The sequence below is a fragment of the Nerophis lumbriciformis genome, linkage group LG15 (genome assembly GCF_033978685.3).
Source record: "Nerophis lumbriciformis linkage group LG15, RoL_Nlum_v2.1, whole genome shotgun sequence".
NCBI classification, from domain to species: domain Eukaryota; kingdom Metazoa; phylum Chordata; class Actinopteri; order Syngnathiformes; family Syngnathidae; genus Nerophis; species Nerophis lumbriciformis.
In genome coordinates, this window is record NC_084562.2 from 36,595,516 (window position 1) to 36,614,868 (window position 19,353).

The window sequence follows — 19,353 nt, forward strand, 5'->3', positions numbered from 1 at the left end:
CTAATCTTTAAGGTTTTGCAACTTTTTATTTTATTTTGTAGTTGTGGCGACTTCCTCCCAATCAACTTCCTTTGTTTTCACTTTATCGAAGTGCGCATGCAAGTGACAGCTATGCCACAATGGGGCCATATTGGGGCCTGTGCGCATTTACACTGGAGTCTGATGAAAATCACATTTTACTTGCAGTGTAAACAATCAGCTAGAAAAATTCAGATCTCAAAAAATCCAATTTGGGCCACTTTGGCCTGAAATGTAAACATAGTCAGTGACTCCAATTTCATTGCCTTGCCAAAAACACACAATTATACCTATCCAACAAAACAATAAACCCAACATCATCTAGGCTTTAGTAAAATCTCAAAATTGTACATGTTTATGGTCGTCTCAATTATTTGCTATTTGCGGGTAATCTTGCAACGTAACCAACGCAAGTAATGAAGTATGTATGTGAGAGTAACAATTTGTGGGATGGATTATTACATTTAATTCAGTGCGCAACTTTATAGGTTCTCGTTTAATAACTGTTTGCCTAAATTTTGAGAAAATATTTTTCGTGGAACTGTGGACCAGCTCTATACTCTCGGCAGGGTCCTTGAGGGTGCATGGGAGTTTGCCCAACCAGTCTACATGTGCTTTGTGGACTTGGAGAAGGCATTCGACCGTGTACCCCGGGAAGTCCTGTGGGGAGTGCTCAGAGAGTATGGGGTAACGGACTGTCTTATTGTGGCGGTTAGCTCCCTGTATAATCGGTGTCAGAGCTTGGTCCGCATTGCCGGCAGTAAGTCGGACACGTTTCCAGTGAGGGTTGGACTCCGCCAGGGCTGCCCTTTGTCACCGATTCTGTTCATAACCTTTATGGACAGAATTTCTAGGCGCAGTCAGGGCGTTGAGGGTATCTGGTTTGGTGGCTGCAGGATTAGGTCTCTGCTTTTTGCAGATGATTTGGTCCTGATGGCTTCATCTGGCCAGGATCTTCAGCTCTCACTGGATCGGTTCGCAGCTGAGTGTGAAGCGACTGGGATGAGAGTCAGCACCTCCAAGTCCGAGTCCATGGTTCTCGCCCGGAAAAGGGTGGAGTGCCATCTCCGGGTTGGGGAGGAGATCTTGCCCCAAGTGGAGGAGTTCAAGTACCTCGGAGTCTTGTTCACGAGTGAGGGAAGAGTGGATCGTGAGATCGACAGGCGGATTGGTGCGGCATCTTCAGTAATGCGGACGCTGTATCGATCCGTTGTGGTGAAGAAGGAGCTGAGCCAGAAGGCAAAGCTCTCGATTTACCGGTCGATCTACGTTCCCATCCTCACCTATGGTCATGAGCTTTGGGTCATGACCGAAAGGACAAGATCACGGGTACAAGCGGCCGAAATGAGTTTCCTCCGCCGGGTGGCGGGGCTCTCCCTTAGAGATAGGGTGAGAAGCTCTGTCATCCGGGGGGAGCTCAAAGTAAAGCCGCTGCTCCTCCATATCGAGAGGAGCCAGATGAGGTGGTTCGGGCATCTGGTCAGGATGCCACCCGAACGCCTCCCTCGGGAGGTGTTTCGGGCACGTCCGACCGGTAGGAGGCCACGGGGAAGACCCAGGACACGTTGGGAAGACTATGTCTCCCGGCTGGCCTGGGAACGCCTCGGGATCCCCCGGGAGGAGCTGGACGAAGTGGCTGGGGAGAGGAGAGTCTGGGCTTCCCTGCTTAGGCTGCTGCCCCCGCGACCCGACCTCGGATAAGCGGAAGAAGATGGATGGATGGATGGATGGATTTTTCAGAATACTAAATTTCAGAATAGCCAATACCATAGCAACATTAATTAATGTGCTTTGGCTTCCCATACATTTTTGTAAAAAAAAGTTGAATGGATGGTTGAAAATGTTTGACAATTTTGGAGAGCCTCCAGTATAACATTTGTGCCTTATAGAATATTGTCAAAGCATGTTAGCCAGGAGCCTGAGCTCAGTTTGGGAGGGTTAGATTCCTAGCTCAAGGAGAATTTGAGCTAAGAATTTAATACAAATATATCCAAAACACATAAATATGTACTATGTAAAAACTGCATTTCTTAAAGTGTTGTAACTCTTCACAACTTGGACAATAGTATATAATTCCAAATATTTATAATTATTCTAGTCCGTTGTTTTCTAACCTTTATTGTACATACTTTACATCAGACAAATCTCGTGGCACACCTTCTGTCTTATGAGACTAAAGACAGACTAGATCTGACCAATCTAAGTCTATGAGCATGACCTAAAAAAGAAGCCTGTTTGGATGTGAGGCGAAACCTCTAAGATTTTGAAAAAATTAAGAAAACACCCAACACTGACAATGAAATGACCTAAATGGATGAGAACATCCATAGACAGGTTTTCTATCTTCTACATTTAGCATTGAGCATTGAGCATTTAGTTGTTTGAAAAATTCATAATATTTAGTAAATAGAAAATAACTAAACAAATAAATACATAAATAAACATTTTCAGATCCCCTCTCACGACACAATAATATGTCGCAATAAAGTGGTTGGGAATCCCTGCTCTTGCCATTAGTCTTAACAATTGACAAAAATAATTGAAATACCTGGTTATGTATATAACTTTGGCAAAACATATGTCTGCACATTAGCGGTGTTTAACAGTTATTTCTCTTTACATATTGCATTACTTTCGATGCGAATGGACCTTATTTCTTATATTTAAATTTTTAAGAATGATTTCTATATGGTATATATTTGCACATTATATTGTTCTATATAACTCCATATAATTATATATATATGTGACTGGAAGAATATGTCAAAAGAGACAAACCTTCAGATCAAAGTGGGCTATTTTCCTGGCATGGAGGTAGTTGACCCCCTCTAGGATTTGCTTGATGAACTGGGTTGCCTCTTCCTCGCTAAGAGACTCTTTCTGGGCCAAGAAGTCAAAAAGCTCACCACCAGAGACACTGAAATAAAGACATTTAGCACATAGTACATTTTAGTCAGAAAATCATTTGGATACATGATAATAATGGTCATTGACTGTAGATTACTTCTCTTTATGTCATTTTTGATAAAAAAAAAAAAAAAAAAATCCTAAATACTTTGATGTTAATTTTTTATTACATGTCATGCACAAATAATTTATTTACACATTTGGAGTTTTTTTTACATTGAATGCACGCTCAACGTTCTACTCCTGAGCTTGATAACTTTTTTGCCAATCTAGATATCCCCTTGGTTGATCAGTCTGCTACGGTAGAATTAGAGAGACCAGTTACTGTTGCAGAATTACATGTTGCAGTCATCATTACAAAATGACAAATCCCTGGGACCAGATGACTATCCTCCCAAATTTTTCAAAACATTTTGGCAGAAACTAACCCCCATAATATTGGACATGTACAATGAATCGTTTGAATCTGCCCACCTTCCGCAAACACTTAACCAAGCTTCAATTTCTATCCTCTTATAAAAAGGCAAGGACCCCTTTATGCACCTTGCATCGTCCACTTAGCCTGTTAAATGTGGACTTCAAACTCTTATCCAAACTGCTGGCTTCATGCCTGGACACTATTCTTCCTTCTATTGTTAATGCTATCAAACTGGGTTCATTCGGAATAGGCATTCCTTTTTGAATACTCAACATATTCTCAATATATTGTACAGTGTACCTACTTTTAACACTGAAGACGAAGTGGTATCCGTGGATACTGAAAAGGCATTTGACCGAGTGGAGTAGAATTTTGGCTTTGGTAACAGTTTTATTTGCTCCTTTATTCATCTCCTGAGATCTCTGTCAGGAAAAAATAATATTTAATCTGAATATTTTCTCCTCCTTCGCTCTGCACGGCAAGGTTGTCCTCTGAGTCCATTGCTTTTTGTTCTTGCCATTGAGCCTGTGTCAATAGCGCTTCGAACTAATTCGCTTATGTAGATACAATGTGCAATTGAAAGTCTCTCTCTACATGGATTACTTCCTACCGTATGTCTCAGACCTCTCCGTCTCGGTCCTGGCTGCCTTGAGTACACTCCAAGCATTTGTCCGGGTAATAACTAACTTGGGTAAAAGTGAAATGTTTCCTATAAAGTCTGCTGCTAAGAAATATCCTCTGCATGATTTCCCTTTTGAAATTGCCTCGCAAAGTTTTACATACTTGGGCGTCCAGGTCACACATTCGTTTGCAGAACTTTATAGAGCCAATTTTGTTCCACTGCTGTCCAGAATGCATGGAGACTTTGATCTCTGGTCCCTACTTAATGTATCTACAGTGGCTCATGTCAACTCTATTAAAAATAACATGCAGTCGCAATTTCCTCATATATTCCATTGCATACCACTTTTGCTCCCTCAGTCCTTCTTTTGTAAATTAGAAAGTCAGATTTTGGATTTCTTTTGGAATAAAAAGACTTGCAGGTTACGTAAACAATATTTGCAAATACCCAGATCGTTGGGAGGATTAGCATTACCAAAATTTAGGGGTCATCACTGGGCCACCAACATTAAAATTCTTAAGTATTGGCTGCAATATGAAGGTGGAGACATTTCTAGGGGGAATTTCCGCCCAAATGCAGCTGGTATAGGCTCCAGCTGCCCTGTCACCCCAAGAGGGACCAGCGGTAGAAAATGGATGGACGGATGAAGCATTTGAGCCCCCTTCATTATGGCTGGTCATCGAAGCAAACTCAACTAAACCAGTTTCTCTTAGAGCTTTGGTTCTCTTTCCCATTTGTTTATCTACCTCCTCTTATACGAAAAACTTAATTTTAAAGACCTCATACAGGACTTGGGTTCAGTTAAAGAGCTATTTTGGTCTACAGACTATTTCTAGTCTTGCACCCATCACTGAAAATAATGCTTTCCCTCCCTCTCTTGTCTACAGTGTCTTCTTAAAGTGGTCATTAGCAACTTGGTGATTATTTAGCAACTTTTTAAATAAATGTTCACTCCTAAAAGCCAATTATTTTTTTTAGATATCTACAAATCAGCAGTTTTGTTCATAATACTTTACCCTGGTCCCCAAACTTACTGACTGACACATGCGTTTTTGACACCACTTCCGACTTAAAAGGATTAATTACACGTATATACAATAAAATGTTTCATTTACGCCTTGAGTCTCTGCATTTAGTTAATTCACTTAGGAAGGGTGACTTAGGAGTGACCCTATCTGAGGAGAGCTGGACAGAGATTTTAAGTAGCGTTCATAAGTCTTCTATTTGTGCGAGACACAGTCTTGTTCAATACAAGATAATACATCGTAATTATTATACCAAGTCCGACTAGCTAAGATGAATGACGGAATATCGGCATTATGTTATCGCTGTCAACAGTCTCCAACAAACTTAATAAATATGTTTTGGTCTTGCCCATCCCTGTGCAGTTATTGGACCAAAATGTTTAATACTTTTTCTTTGGTAATTGGCGAAAAGATTAAACCGAATCCTCTAAGGATTGGGGTAGCTCTTCTGTCAGCAAATCCAAAAATAACTTGTTAGCATTTACTACTTTGTTAGCTAGAACACTCATTGTGCTTAATTAGAAGGCTGCTGCGCCTCCCTGCCACCAAATTGGAGAATATTAGGCTGACATTGAATGGTTGTTCTGTGAAATTTTAAGAAGTATGGGGTGCTTTCCTAAAATATGTAAAAGAGACTGATATCCAATTCAACCCCCGATTGAAAGTAATTGAAGTGTAGATAATTGATGAGCCTTTTGTTTGCTTTGTGTTGTGGCTGTTCAGGAGTGCAGTTGTCTGTGGCTTCGTGTCAAAATTTGCCTGTACTTATTTAACTGATGTTTTATATATATACAGGTAAAAGCCAGTAAATTAGAATATTTTGAAAAACTTGATTTATTTCAGTAATTGCATTCAAAAGGTGTAACTTGTGCATTATATTTATTCATTGCACACAGACTGATGCATTCAAATGTTTATTTCATTTAATTTTGATGATTTGAAGTGGCAACAAATGAAAATCCAAAATTCCGTGTGTCACAAAATTAGAATATTACTTAAGGCTAATACAAAAAAGGGATTTTTAGAAATGTTGGCCAACTGAAAAGTATGAAAATGAAAAATATGAGCATGTACAATACTCAATACTTGGTTGGAGCTCCTTTTGCCTCAATTACAGCGTTAATGCGGCCTGGCATGGAGTCGATGAGTTTCTGGCACTGCTCAGGTGTTATGAGAGCCCAGGTTGCTCTGATAGTGGCCTTCAACTCTTCTGCGTTTTTGGGTCTGGCATTCTGCATCTTCCTTTTCACAATACCCCACAGATTTTCTATGGAGCTAAGGTCAGGGGAGTTGGCGGGCCAATTTAGAACAGAAATACCATGGTCCGTAAACCAGGCACAGGTAGATTTTGCGCTGTGTGCAGGCGCCAAGTCCTGTTGGAACTTGAAATCTCCATCTCCATAGAGCAGGTCAGCAGCAGGAAGCATGAAGTGCTCTAAAACTTGCTGGTAGACGGCTGCCTTGACCCTGGATCTCAGGAAACAGAGTGGACCGACACCAGCAGATGACATGGCACCCCAAACCATCACCCAACCATGCAAATTTTGCATTTCCTTTGGAAATCGAGGTCCCAGAGTCTGGAGGAACACAGGAGAGGCACAGGATCCACGTTGCCTGAAGTCTAGTGTAAAGTTTCCACCATCAGTGATGATTTGGGGTGCCATGTCATCTGCTGGTGTCGGTCCACTCTGTTTCCTGAGATCCAGGGTCAACGCAGCCGTCTACCAGCAAGTTTTAGAGCACTTCATGCTTCCTGCTGCTGACCTGCTCTATGGAGATGGAGATTTCAAGTTCCAACAGGACTTGGCGCCTGCACACAGCGCAAAATCTACCCGTGCCTGGTTTACGGACGATGGTATTTCTGTTCTAAATTGGCCCGCCAACTCCCCTGACCTTAGCCCCATAGAAAATCTGTGGGGTATTGTGAAAAGGAAGATGCAGAATGCCAGACCCAAAAACGCAGAAGAGTTGAAGGCCACTATCAGAGCAACCTGGGCTCTCATAACACCTGAGCAGTGCCAGAAACTCATCGACTCCATGCCACGCCGCATTAACGCAGTAATTGAGGCAAAAGGAGCTCCAAACAAGTATTGAGTATTTTACATGCTCATATTTTTCATTTTAATACTTTTCAGTTGGCCAACATTTCTAAAAATCCCTTTTTTGTATTAGCCTTAAGTAATATTCTAATTTTGTGACACACGGAATTTTGGATTTTCATTTGTTGCCACTTCAAATCATCAAAATTAAATGAAATAAACATTTGAATGCATCAGTCTGTGTGCAATGAATAAATATAATGTACAAGTTACACCTTTTGAATGCAATTACTGAAATAAATCAAGTTTTTCAAAATATTCTAATTTACTGGCTTTTACCTGTATATATATAGGTTCTTGAAACCTCTAGTTCTTTGAACTAGAGGTTCCTGTAGGAGTGTGTGGTTTGTGGATGAAGCACCAGTATAGCTCGGTTGGTGGAGCGGCCGTGCCAGCAACTAAAGGGTTGCAGGTTCGATCCCCGCTTCCACCATCCTAGTCACTGCCGTTGTGTCCTTGGGCAAGACACTTTACCTACCTGCTCCCAGTGCCACCCACACTGTTTTAAATGTAACTTAGATATTGGGTTTCACAATGTAAAGCGCTTTGAGTCACTTGAGAAAAAGCGCTATATAAATGTAATTCACTTCACACACTTCACTTCACTTGTGTTTCCACCACATTTCACAGTTAAGAGTAGTTTAATCAGGCTGTTGACGTATGGAGGAGTGGTTTAATATATTTCTACACTGATAACATGTACCGGTAAATAGACAATATTAGGTCACTGTTCTTTTACTAAAAAATAAATACATGAAATACAAAGCAATAATATACAAAACTGTATGATTTAAAAACATATTGTTCATAAAAAGTCAGGCTTTTGTCCGCAACGTCTAACAGTCAGAAAGTCGCCCTCTCAGTAAATTATGAATTCATGAGGGTCAGGCGGTTCCTTGTGGTATATTTCATCTCTAAATAACAATATATAAAAAATAAAATGTAGTGTTTATCTCATGCCGACAACACAAACATATCGGCTTTAGCGTTAGCTTGTCAGTATTAGCATTCTGTTTACTCGGGTTGAGGCTAATAACTACACGAATGGAGTGTCACTGACTACTTTTACAACATGTACTAATGTAAATAGTTAATGATTAATGCCATTTACCTTCATTCCAGTTGTGTACTGCCTCCTTTATTTCACATTTATCCAACAAAGTCAGAGTGGTAAGCAGCTGAGGTCATTGCTTCGAGTCTGGCTTAATACTACGCCGTATATACGTTTAAAAGAGTCCGAACAGTTCTCGTAGCTTCGCTTATTGAAATTAAGTTTGTAAAAAAAAAAAAACATTATTAAACTGCATAGATAGAGTTTGAAGACTATGATTGAGTAAATACACTGCAAGATAGTTCCGCTGATCAGCGTTCTTCAGCACACAAATGCCCCACAAAAGTTACTGCAGGTCGAAAGTTTATTTCATTCTTCATTCTCTTTGTTGTCAACTATGTTGTAATAGAAATGCACAAGAAATAAGAAATGAGCAAGTCGTCCTCGCATAACTTTCCTCCGCAATGACGGTCCTGTATTTGAAAAATATGTTTTAGGAACGCCCCCCAACCAATCAGCGATCTACAGCACAGCCGGCCCCCAAAATGGTTCACCTGTCTAGGAGGAACTCCGAAAGGTTCCTGAAGAACTAAATCTACCTGGGTTGCTTACTTACTTGCTTATGGTTGTCCATCGATTCGATGATGACCATCTTCTTTTATTTATGAGTCTGCTGATGTTTGAAAAGTCCGATCCTGGATCTACAGATGCGGTTACAGACCGGGCATGTGAAGGAGGTGCTGGGGGGAGCAGGGGTGGCTTGGCGAGCATGCCTCTTCATGCGTTTTGCTGCACGGTGTTGTGTGCGCTGTTCCTCAATATAATCCACTCCTTGTGAGGAGTGGGAGCGCCAGAGGTCTCGGCAGGAAGCAAGTTCCTCCAGTGAAGAGGGGTTGATCTGGCATCTCTTCAGTGTGGTCTTCATTTGGTCTTTGAACCGCTTCTTCTGCCCACCAGCACTGCGTTGGCCTAGGTGTAACTGACCATAGAGGATTCTGTGTGGGAGTCTATGGCTGGGCATTCGGATGACATGCCCCAACCACCTGAGTTGATGTTGGGTCATGATGGATTCCACGCTGCAGCTACCTGCCCTCTCCAGCACTTCTGTGTGCGGCACTCTGTCCTTCCATGTGATGCCAAGGATCTTCTGCAGACATCTTACATGGAAGGTCTCCAGGCTTCTCAGATGGCGGCTGTAGATAGTCCATGCCTCACATCCGTTCAGTAATGCAGTGATGCATACTGCTCTGTAGACCAGCACTTTGGTGTGGAGTTTGAGGTTGCTGTTCTGAAAAACCCTTCTCCTTAGACGACCAAAAGATGCTGATGCTTGCTTGAGGCGGTTCTGGATCTCGTCATCCATTGAGCAGGTGTCAGACATTATGCTCCCCAGGTATTTGAAGGTGGGCACTGTGAGCAGCTGTTGCCCTGCTGCTGTGAGGGTTATTGTGGGATTTTGTGGGAGGTCAGCACTGGACTGACAAAGTACCTCTGTCTTCTGGGTGTTGATCGTCAGTCCCATTCTGGTATATGCAGTTACAGCTGCCGAGAGGATGTTTTGCAGAGCCTCTGGTGTATGGGAAACCAGGGCACAGTCATCGGCGTATTGCAGCTCAATGATGGTCTCCGAGGTCAGTTTGGTAGTTGCCTGTAGCCTCCTGATGTTAAACAGGCTACCATCAAGCCTGAAGTCTATGGTAACTCCAGCCTGCTCCTCCATCCCCCTACGTAGCAGTGTTGTGACACAGACGAGGAAGATGTTGAAGAGAACTGGAGCCAGCACACAGCCCTGCCTCACTCCAGTTTTCACACCAAAGGGCTCTGAGTTGTGTCTTCCCACTACCACTCGGGCCATCATCCCAGAATGGAACTGTGCAAGGATGGTGAGAAACTTGGGTGGACACCCAAATCTCTTCAGGACTTGCCACAGTAGGTCCCTGCTCACTGTGTCAAATGCCTTTGAAAGGTCGACAAAGGCAATGTACAAGTCCTTGTGCTGCTCCCGGCATTTCTCTTGGAGCTGACGTGTCACAAAGATCATGTCAACTGTCCCCCTGTCCTTCCGAAAACCACACTGCGACTCTGGGGTGACCCGTTCTGATATTGCGGGGATGAGTCTGCGGAGCAGGACCTTGGCAAGGACCTTTCCAGCAACGGCCAACAGAGAGATACCCCTACTATTGGAGCAGATGGATTTGTCTCCTTTGTTCTTGTAGATGGTCACAATGTTGGCATCTTTCCACTGTTGCGGGACACACTCTCGTCTCCACACCTCTGAAATGTAGAGATGCAGTGTCCGTGTACAGAGGTAGCCTCCTTCTTTTGATCTACAGCACAGCCGGCCCCCAAAATGGTTCACCTGTCTAGGAGGAACTCCGAAAGGTTCCTGAAGAACTAAATCTACCTGGGTAGTTTTTGGTGGAAACACAGGGGAAACTTTATTTACCCGTTTAAGTGGGAAAGTTCCTGAAAAAGTTCCGGCGGTGGAAAAGGGCCTTTTGAGAGGTGCTGCAAAGAGGAATGGACAAAGAGGAATGGGCGATACAGTCCAAAGATAGATGTGCCAAGCTTGTGGCATTGTATTCAAAAGGTGCATTTGATTGATTGATTGAAACTTTTATTAGTAGATTGCACAGTGAAGTACATATTCCGTACAATTGACCACTAAATGGTAACACCCGAATACGTTTTTCAACTTGTTTAAGTCGCGGTCCACTTAAATTGATACATGATACAGATATATACTATCAAATATATACTAACATCATAATACAGTCATCACACAAGATAATCATCAGAGTATATACATTGAATTATTTACATTATTTACAATCCGGGGTGTGGGATATTGAGGGGGGAGGGGGTTAGGTTTGGTTGGTATCAACACTTCAGTCATCAACAATCAGCATCAACAATTGCATCATCAGAGAAATGGATATTGGACTGACTTGGTAGGATATGTACAGCGAGTAGTGTACATAGAGAGAGAGATCAGAAAGTATAAGAAAAAGTGTCTACATTTGATTGTTTGATTGTTTACATTTGATTAATTACAATCCGAAGAGGTATTATGTGGAAGGGAGGGTGTTAGTTTAGGGTTGAAGTTGCCTGGAGGTGTTCTTTTAGTGCGGTTTTGAAGGAGGATAGAGATGCCCTTTCTTTTACACTTGTTGGGAGTGCATTCCATATTGCTGTGGCATAGAAAGAGAATGAGTTAAGACCTTTGTTAGTTCGGAATCTGGGTTTAACGTGGTTAGTGGAGCTCCCCCTGGTGTTGTGGTTATGGCGGTCATTTACGTTAAGGAAGTAGTTTGACATGTACCGTATTTTCCGCACCATTAGCCGCACCTAAAAACCACAAATTTACTCAAAAGCTGACAGTGCGGCTTTTAACCCGGTGCGCTTTATATATGGATTAATATTAAGATTCATTTTCATAAAGTTTCGGTCTCGTAACTACGGTAAACAGCCGCCATCTTTTTTCCCGGTAGAACAGGAAGCGCTTCTTCTTCTACGCAAGCAACCGCCAAGGTAAGCACCCGCCCCCATAGAACAGGAAGCGCTTCTTCTTCTACTGTAAGCAACACCCGCCCGCGCAGAAGAAGAAAAAGCGCGCGGATATTACCGTACGTTTCATTTCCTGTTTACATCTGTAAAGACCACAAAATGGCTCCTACTAAGCGACAAGGATCCGGTTCATGAAAAGACGCAATCTCTCCATCCGCACACGGATTACTATTTCACAGCAACTGATATTCCTGTGAACCGCACTGTGGATACAACGGGAGCACGTACGGTGAATATTCGCACCACAGGGAATGAGAAGTCGTCCTTCACTGTGGTTCTAGCTTGCCATGCTAATGGCCTGAAACTTCCACCCATGGTGATATTCAAAAGGAAGACCTTGCCAAAAGAGACCTTTCCAGTCGGCGTCATCATAAAAGCTAACTCGAAGGGATGGATGGATGACGAAAAGATGAGCGAGTGGTTAAGGGAAGTTTACGCGAAGAGGCCGGGTGGCTTTTTTCACACAGCTCCGTCCATGTTGATATACGACTCTATGCGCGCCCACATCACAGATGGTGTCAAAAAACAAGTGAAGCACACAAATACAACACTCGCCGTCATTCCGGGTGGATTAACCAAAGAACTCCAACCGCTGGATATTGGTGTCAACAGGGCATTCAAATCACGACTGCGAACGGCGTGTGAACAATGGATGACCGAAGGCGAACACACCTTCACTAAGACAGGCAGACATCGCCGGACGACATACGCCAACATTTGCCAGTGGATCGTAAATGCCTGGGCAGATATTTCGGTCACAACTGTGGTCTGAGCTTTCCGGAAGGCAGGATTCACAGAACTGCTGAACAGTGACACTGACTCCGATGACTTCGACGAGACGGAACCGGCCATTTTGGATCCCACATTTGCCCAACTTTTCAATTCGGACACCGAAGACGAAGAATTCGAAGGATTTACGAATGAAGAATAACTTCAGAAGGTGAGCGCTATGTTTATTTTGTGTGTTGTGACATTAACGTTCGAGCAACATTATGTTGCTATTGCTCTGCACTATTTTGAATTGTATTATGTTTGTGATTGCACATTTGCGTACATTTTGGGACAGAGTTGTTAGAACGCTGGTTTTTAATATATTATTAAAGTTTGACTGACCTATCTGACTGTTTTTTTGACATTCCCTTTAGCGCAGCGTAGGCGCGGCTTATAGTCCGGGGCGGCTTATAGGTGGACAAAGTTTTGAAATATGCCATTCATTGAAGGTGCGGCTAATAATCCGGTGCGCCTTATAGTGCGGAAAATACGGTACTTCGGTATCAGGGAGGTGTAGTGGATTTTATAGACTAGGCTCAGTGCAAGTTGTTTTACTCTGTCCTCCACCCTGAGCCGGCCCACTTTGGAGAAGTGGATAGGAGTGAGGTGGGATCTGGGGTGGAGGTCTAGAAGTAATCTGACTAGCTTGTTCTGGGATGTTTGGAGTCTAGATTTGAGGGATTTGGAGGTGCTAGGGTACATCATCAACAAAGTATTGAGCAAAGGCTGTGAATACTTGCGTACATGTCATTTGTTTTAGTTTTTTTATTTCTAATAAATTTGCAAAATTTAAAACAAGTTTTCTAACATTGTCATTATGGGGTATTGTGTGTCGAATTTTGAGCACAAACAAATAATGTACTCCATTTTGGAATAAAGCTGTAACATAACAAAATGTGGAAAAAGCACTGTGAATACTTTCTGGATTCACTGTACCTATTACATGTGATTAATGTGGAGCTTTTGATTTATTTATTGCAGAAGCTAATGGGGATCATAATAAACAAATCAAATTGGGTACTTACAGCTCCAGGATGAGAACTACATCGGTGCGGTTCTCGTAGACGTCATGCAGCGTGACAATGTTCGGATGCTGAGTCTGCTGCAGGATCTGCACCTCACGCTCTATCTCCTCTAGTCGAACGCCACGAGAGCTGGCTATACTCTGTCGCTTCTTGATGAACTTGGCAGCAAATTCCTGTCCCGTTCTTTTCTCTCTGCATTGCTTTACAATGGCAAACTGCCCGCTAAAACACAGGAGGCACACAATAGCATGTCTGAAGTGAACATTGACATTCGGTAGTGAATAATAATAAAGAAGTCACATTTATTGTAATACATGTGACTTTTGTATTGGCCCATCAGGGTTCCTTCCACAAGCACACGCCGTTGATGACACACTGACGGTCGGAGAACCAGGGGAGTCAAATCTGAGGTGTTGAGCTGCCCATTAGCTTTTAACAAATTGTTAAAGGCCTACTGAAATGCGATTTTCTTATTTAAACGGGGATAGCAGGTCCATTCTATGTGTCATACTTGATCATTTCGCGATATTGCCATTTTTTTTTTGCTGAAAGGATTTAGTAGAGAACATTGACGATAAATTTCGCAACTTTTGGTCGCTGATAAAAAAGCCTTGTCTGTACCGGAAGTAGCAGACGAGTAGCGTGACGTCACAGGTTGTGGAGCTCCTCACATCTGCACATTGTTTACAATCATGGCCTCCAGCAGCGAGAGCGATTCGGACCGAGAAAGCGACAATTTCCCCATTAATTTGAGCGAGGATGAAAGATTTGTGGATGAGGAAAGTGAGAGTGAAGGACTAGAGGGCAGTGGGAGCGATTCAGATAGGGAAGATACTGTGAGAGGCGGGTGGGACCTGATATTCAGCTGGGAATGACTAAAAAAGTAAATAAACACAAGACATATATACAGGTAAAAGCCAGTAAATTAGAATATTTTGAAAAACTTGATTTATTTCAGTAATTGCATTCAAAAGGTGTAACTTGTACATTATATTTATTCATTGCACACAGACTGATGCATTCAAATGTTTATTTCATTTAATTTTGATGATTTGAAGTGGCAACAAATGAAAATCCAAAATTCCGTGTGTCACAAAATTAGAATATTACTTAAGGCTAATACAAAAAAGGGATTTTTAGAAATGTTGGCCAACTGAAAAGTATGAAAATGAAAAATATGAGCATGTACAATACTCAATACTTGGTTGGATCTCCTTTTGCCTCAATTACTGCGTTAATGCGGCGTGGCATGGAGTCGATGAGTTTCTGGCACTGCTCAGGTGTTATGAGAGCCCAGGTTGCTCTGATAGTGGCCTTCAACTCTTCTGCGTTTTTGGGTCTGGCATTCTGCATCTTCCTTTTCACAATACCCCACAGATTTTCTATGGGGCTAAGGTCAGGGGAGTTGGCGGGCCAATTTAGAACAGAAATACCATGGTCCGTAAACCAGGCACGGGTAGATTTTGCGCTGTGTGCAGGCGCCAAGTCCTGTTGGAACTTGAAATCTCCATCTCCATAGAGCAGGTCAGCAGCAGGAAGCATGAAGTGCTCTAAAACTTGCTGGTAGACGGCTGCGTTGACCCTGGATCTCAGGAAACAGAGTGGACCGACACCAGCAGATGACATGGCACCCCAAACCATCACTGATGGTGGAAACTTGACACTAGACTTCAGGCAACGTGGATCCTGTGCCTCTCCTGTCTTCCTCCAGACTCTGGGACCTCGATTTCCAAAGGAAATGCAAAATTTGCATGGTTGGGTGATGGTTTGGGGTGCCATGTCATCTGCTGGTGTCGGTCCACTCTGTTTCCTGAGATCCAGGGTCAACGCAGCCGTCTACCAGCAAGTTTTAGAGCACTTCATGCTTCCTGCTGCTGACCTGCTCTATGGAGATGGAGATTTCAAGTTCCAACAGGAATTGGCACCTGCACACAGCGCAAAATCTACCCGTGCCTGGTTTACAGACCATGGCATTTCTGTTCTAAATTGGCCCGCCAACTCCCCTGACCTTAGCCCCATAGAAAATCTGTGGGGTATTGTGAAAAGGAAGATGCAGAATGCCAGACCCAAAAACGCAGAAGAGTTGAAGGCCACTATCAGAGCAACCTGGGCTCTCATAACACCTGAGCAGTGCCAGAAACTCATGGACTCCATGCCACGCCGCATTAACGCAGTAATTGAGGCAAAAGGAGCTCCAACCAAGTATTGAGTATTGTACATGCTCATATTTTTCATTTTCATACTTTTCAGTTGGCCAACATTTCTAAAAATCCCTTTTTTGTATTAGCCTTACACAATATTCTAATTTTGTGACACACGGAATTTTGGATTTTCATTTGTTGCCACTTCAAATCATCAAAATTAAATGAAATAAACATTTGAATGCATCAGTCTGTGTGCAATGAATAAATATAATGTACAAGTTACACCTTTTGAATCCAATTACTGAAATAAATCAAGTTTTTCAAAATATTCAAATTTACTGGCTTTTACCTGTATACTCTATTAGCCACAACACAACCAGGCTTGTATTTAATATGCCACAAATTAATCTCGCATAACAAACACCTCCCCCCTCTCATCCATATAACCCGCCAATACAACTCAAACACCTGCACAACACACTCAATCCCACAGCCCAAAGTTCATACAGCACATATATTTCCCCAAAGTCCCCAAAGTTACGTACGTGACATGCACATAGCGGCACGCATGTACGGGCAAGCGATCAAATGTTTGGAAGCCGCAGCTGCATGCGTACTCACGGTACCGCGTCTGCGCATCCAACTCAAAGTCCTCCTGGTCAGAGTCTCTGTTGTCCCAGTTCTCCACAGGCCAATGGTAAAGCTTGACTGTCATCTTTCGGGAATGTAAACAATGAAACACCGTCTGTGTTTGTGTTGCTGCAGCCGCCCGCAATACACCGCTTCCCACCTACAGCTTTCTTCTTTGCTGTCTCCATTGTTTATTGAACAAATTGCAAAAGATTCACCAACACAGATGTCCAGACTACTGTGGAATTTTGCGATGAAAACAGACGACTTAATAGCTGGCCACCATGCTGGCCCAAAATGTCCTTTACAATCCGTGACTTCACGTGCCGGCGTCATCATACCGAGACGTTTTCAGCAGGATATTTCACGCGAAATTTAAAATTGCACTTTAGTGAGCTAACCCGGCCGTATTGGCATGTGTTGCAATGTTAAGATTTCATCATTAATGTATAAACTATCAGACTGCGTGGTCGGTAGTAGTGGGTTTCAGTAGGCCTTTAAGGACTTCACCACACCACCACACTGCTCAGGAAGCATTAAATGCCTTACTTTTGAGAAATAATGGCACATCTGTCATGATATTATTATTTATTTTCCATTTCATAAACAACATTGCAGCAAATTGAATTGATAGTGTGCAAAACATTGTACGGCCACGCTGCGTATATGAACCCGTGACGTGGGTGACTTTTACACCAGGTGAGGCATAGATGCCTTGGTGCAACCCAGGTGGTTCGGTCCCCTGCCTTTATCCCATTCCACACGAGGACGCAAACCCTGGTCGTCCGCGTGGGATAAAAGTAGGTGGGGCGAATCGCCTGAGTTAAAGTACGTTAGTGAACCTCACTCCCCGACAGCTTCAAAAATAGTGCTGGCTGTCGAGTTGGTCAGCCTGGACTTTTAGCTCGGTGGTCAGCATGCTCACCTCTGATGCTGACAAGCGGGTTTTGCGTCCGTGTCCCCGAGCAGAATGGGATACAGGCAGGGACTGAACCCCCTGGGTTACATTTGTAATAATTGTTTTAATTTAAATTTTTTTTTACCTAATTTCATATGCTTTCATTGTTAATACGGGTTGTACATTAAAATGAGAAAAGAAGGGAGTAATTCACTTTCATAAAAATGTTATAATAACGATTTCATGATATGGATTGTTTTATCAAATACATTTTTGTCCTATTTGCTGTAATAAAATAAATAATGTTTTTCTTGCCTGGGTTAGGGTTAGGGTTAGGGTTAGGGTTAGGGTTAGGGTTAACCTAAAAACGCCATAAAAATCTAAGTTTGCTTTCCCAAAAAGGGCATAAAAACCTAGGGTTAGGGTTAGGGTTAGGGTTAGGGTTAGGGTTAACCCTAACCCTTAACCCTAACCCTAACCCTAACCCTAACCCTAACCCTAACCCTAGGTTTTTATGCCCTTTTTGTGAAAGCAAACTTAGATTTTTATGGCAAACACACAAAATATGCAATACATTTTTGATGTGAAGTAATTGGAGACCTTTCCATAGATTTGAATCATTATTTTATCAAATACATTTTTGTCCTATTTGCTGTAATAAAATAAATAATGTTTTTCTTGCCTGGGTTAGGGTTAGGGTTAGGGTTAGGGTTAGGGTTAACCTAAAAACGCCATAAAAATCTAAGTTTGCTTTCACAAAAAGGGCATAAAAACCTAGGGTTAGGGTTAGGGTTAGGGTTAGGGTTAGGGTTAACCCTAACCCTTAACACTAACCCTAACCCTAACCCTAACCCTAACCCTAACCCTAACCCTAGGTTTTTATGCCCTTTTTGTGAAAGCAAACTTAGATTTTTATGGCAAACACACAAAATATGCAATACATTTTTGATGTGAAGTAATTGGAGACCTTTCCATAGATTTGAATCATTATTGTTTTTGAACAATGACTGCTTTAAATTAAAAAAAAAAACAGCCTGCATGACAATTTTGTGCTATTAGAGACAACATTGCAACTTTTTCCCATTACATTTCACCTGTTTGTTATTTTATTCCACTTTTTTTATGTTTTTTTAAATAGTATTTGTAGAATGTGCCATGGGCTGTTAAAAAATGAGCTGCAGGCCGCAAATGGCCACCAGGCCACACATTGAACACCGGTGGCCTAGATGTTTTGTAAGCTAACACCACCCTTCTGTCAGTGTGACAGCAACCCTGGTATGCTGCTAAAAATAGAACCTTTTTAAATAGAAGCCTGACTTGTAAAACGGTTTCTCTCTAATACTGAAACTGTAACAGGACAAATATCATATATGGTAGTTACAACATTTAATGACATACTGCAGTTTTCCTCCACAACATGCAAGCTGAGTGACACGAAGAAGACTTTCAAACTACACTAGACCAAGTTATGAATGTTTATTCTGATGTGCTAGACAATTATCGACTGTTAATTCATATCCACAGTAACTTTTGTACACTAATGCTTGTACAATACCTTCCCAACTCTTCACCGATTTCATAGAAATCTTCAACTTTGTTTTGCTTGAAAACGTCCATACTAGGAGTCCTCGCCGACGTTTATAAGTCCACCTTTTTCTCTCCAAACATGCCAAGACTAACACAAAGCTGACGTTGATCAATACGTTTGAAATGCGTCGACGACAAGAGGAGCCTCCTGCAAAGTCACTTTTGTGAAGAGGACACGTCTGACTGCGTTATAAATAGTGTTGGTCACTCAGTCCTCCAGGGACAGGGGACCACCACTTATGGCAGGGGTGTCCAAAGTGTGGCTCGGGGGCCATTTTTGGTCCTAAATTTTTTTTATTGGCCCATTAAATGGCAACATTTTTATTTTAGCAATCTCTTGTTTAGAACCACAATTGGAGTCGAAGAGTTTGTGTGTGTGGTTTCGTCCTTACTGCCTTAGTCTGTTTTTTTGTTCGGAGATAAGACATTTTATGACCTCTAAGCATTCTTGGGGCTTATTGGGAATATCTACAAACCCCCACCTTTTTCTGTCAATAGGATAAAGACTGCTGTGATGATGGGTTTCTTTTATGATTTATGTTTTTACTGGCCTTATCCAATGCTTAACCAAAACATTCCTATCCACAATCA

General features: G+C 42.3%; 1 protein-coding gene across 2 annotated transcripts in view; it reads right to left on the reverse strand.

Annotated features, from left to right (window-relative positions):
* dapk2a (death-associated protein kinase 2a) overlaps positions 1–18,900 on the reverse strand; it is a 34,411-nt gene extending 15,511 nt beyond the window's left edge. The window contains exons 1-3 of one of the 2 annotated variants that reach the window (XM_061975162.1): positions 18,731–18,900; positions 13,504–13,725; positions 2,797–2,935 (exon numbers count right to left, since the gene is read on the reverse strand). In XM_061975162.1, the coding sequence (XP_061831146.1) occupies positions 2,797–2,935; positions 13,504–13,725; positions 18,731–18,792 (423 nt within the window). In that variant the 5' untranslated portion in view covers positions 18,793–18,900. Of the gene's footprint in view, positions 1–2,796; positions 2,936–8,756; positions 8,983–13,503; positions 13,726–18,730 lie in introns of those variants that run through there. The other variant, XM_061975163.1, reaches the window with a different exon arrangement.
* Between the last annotated feature and the right edge of the window lie 453 nt (positions 18,901–19,353).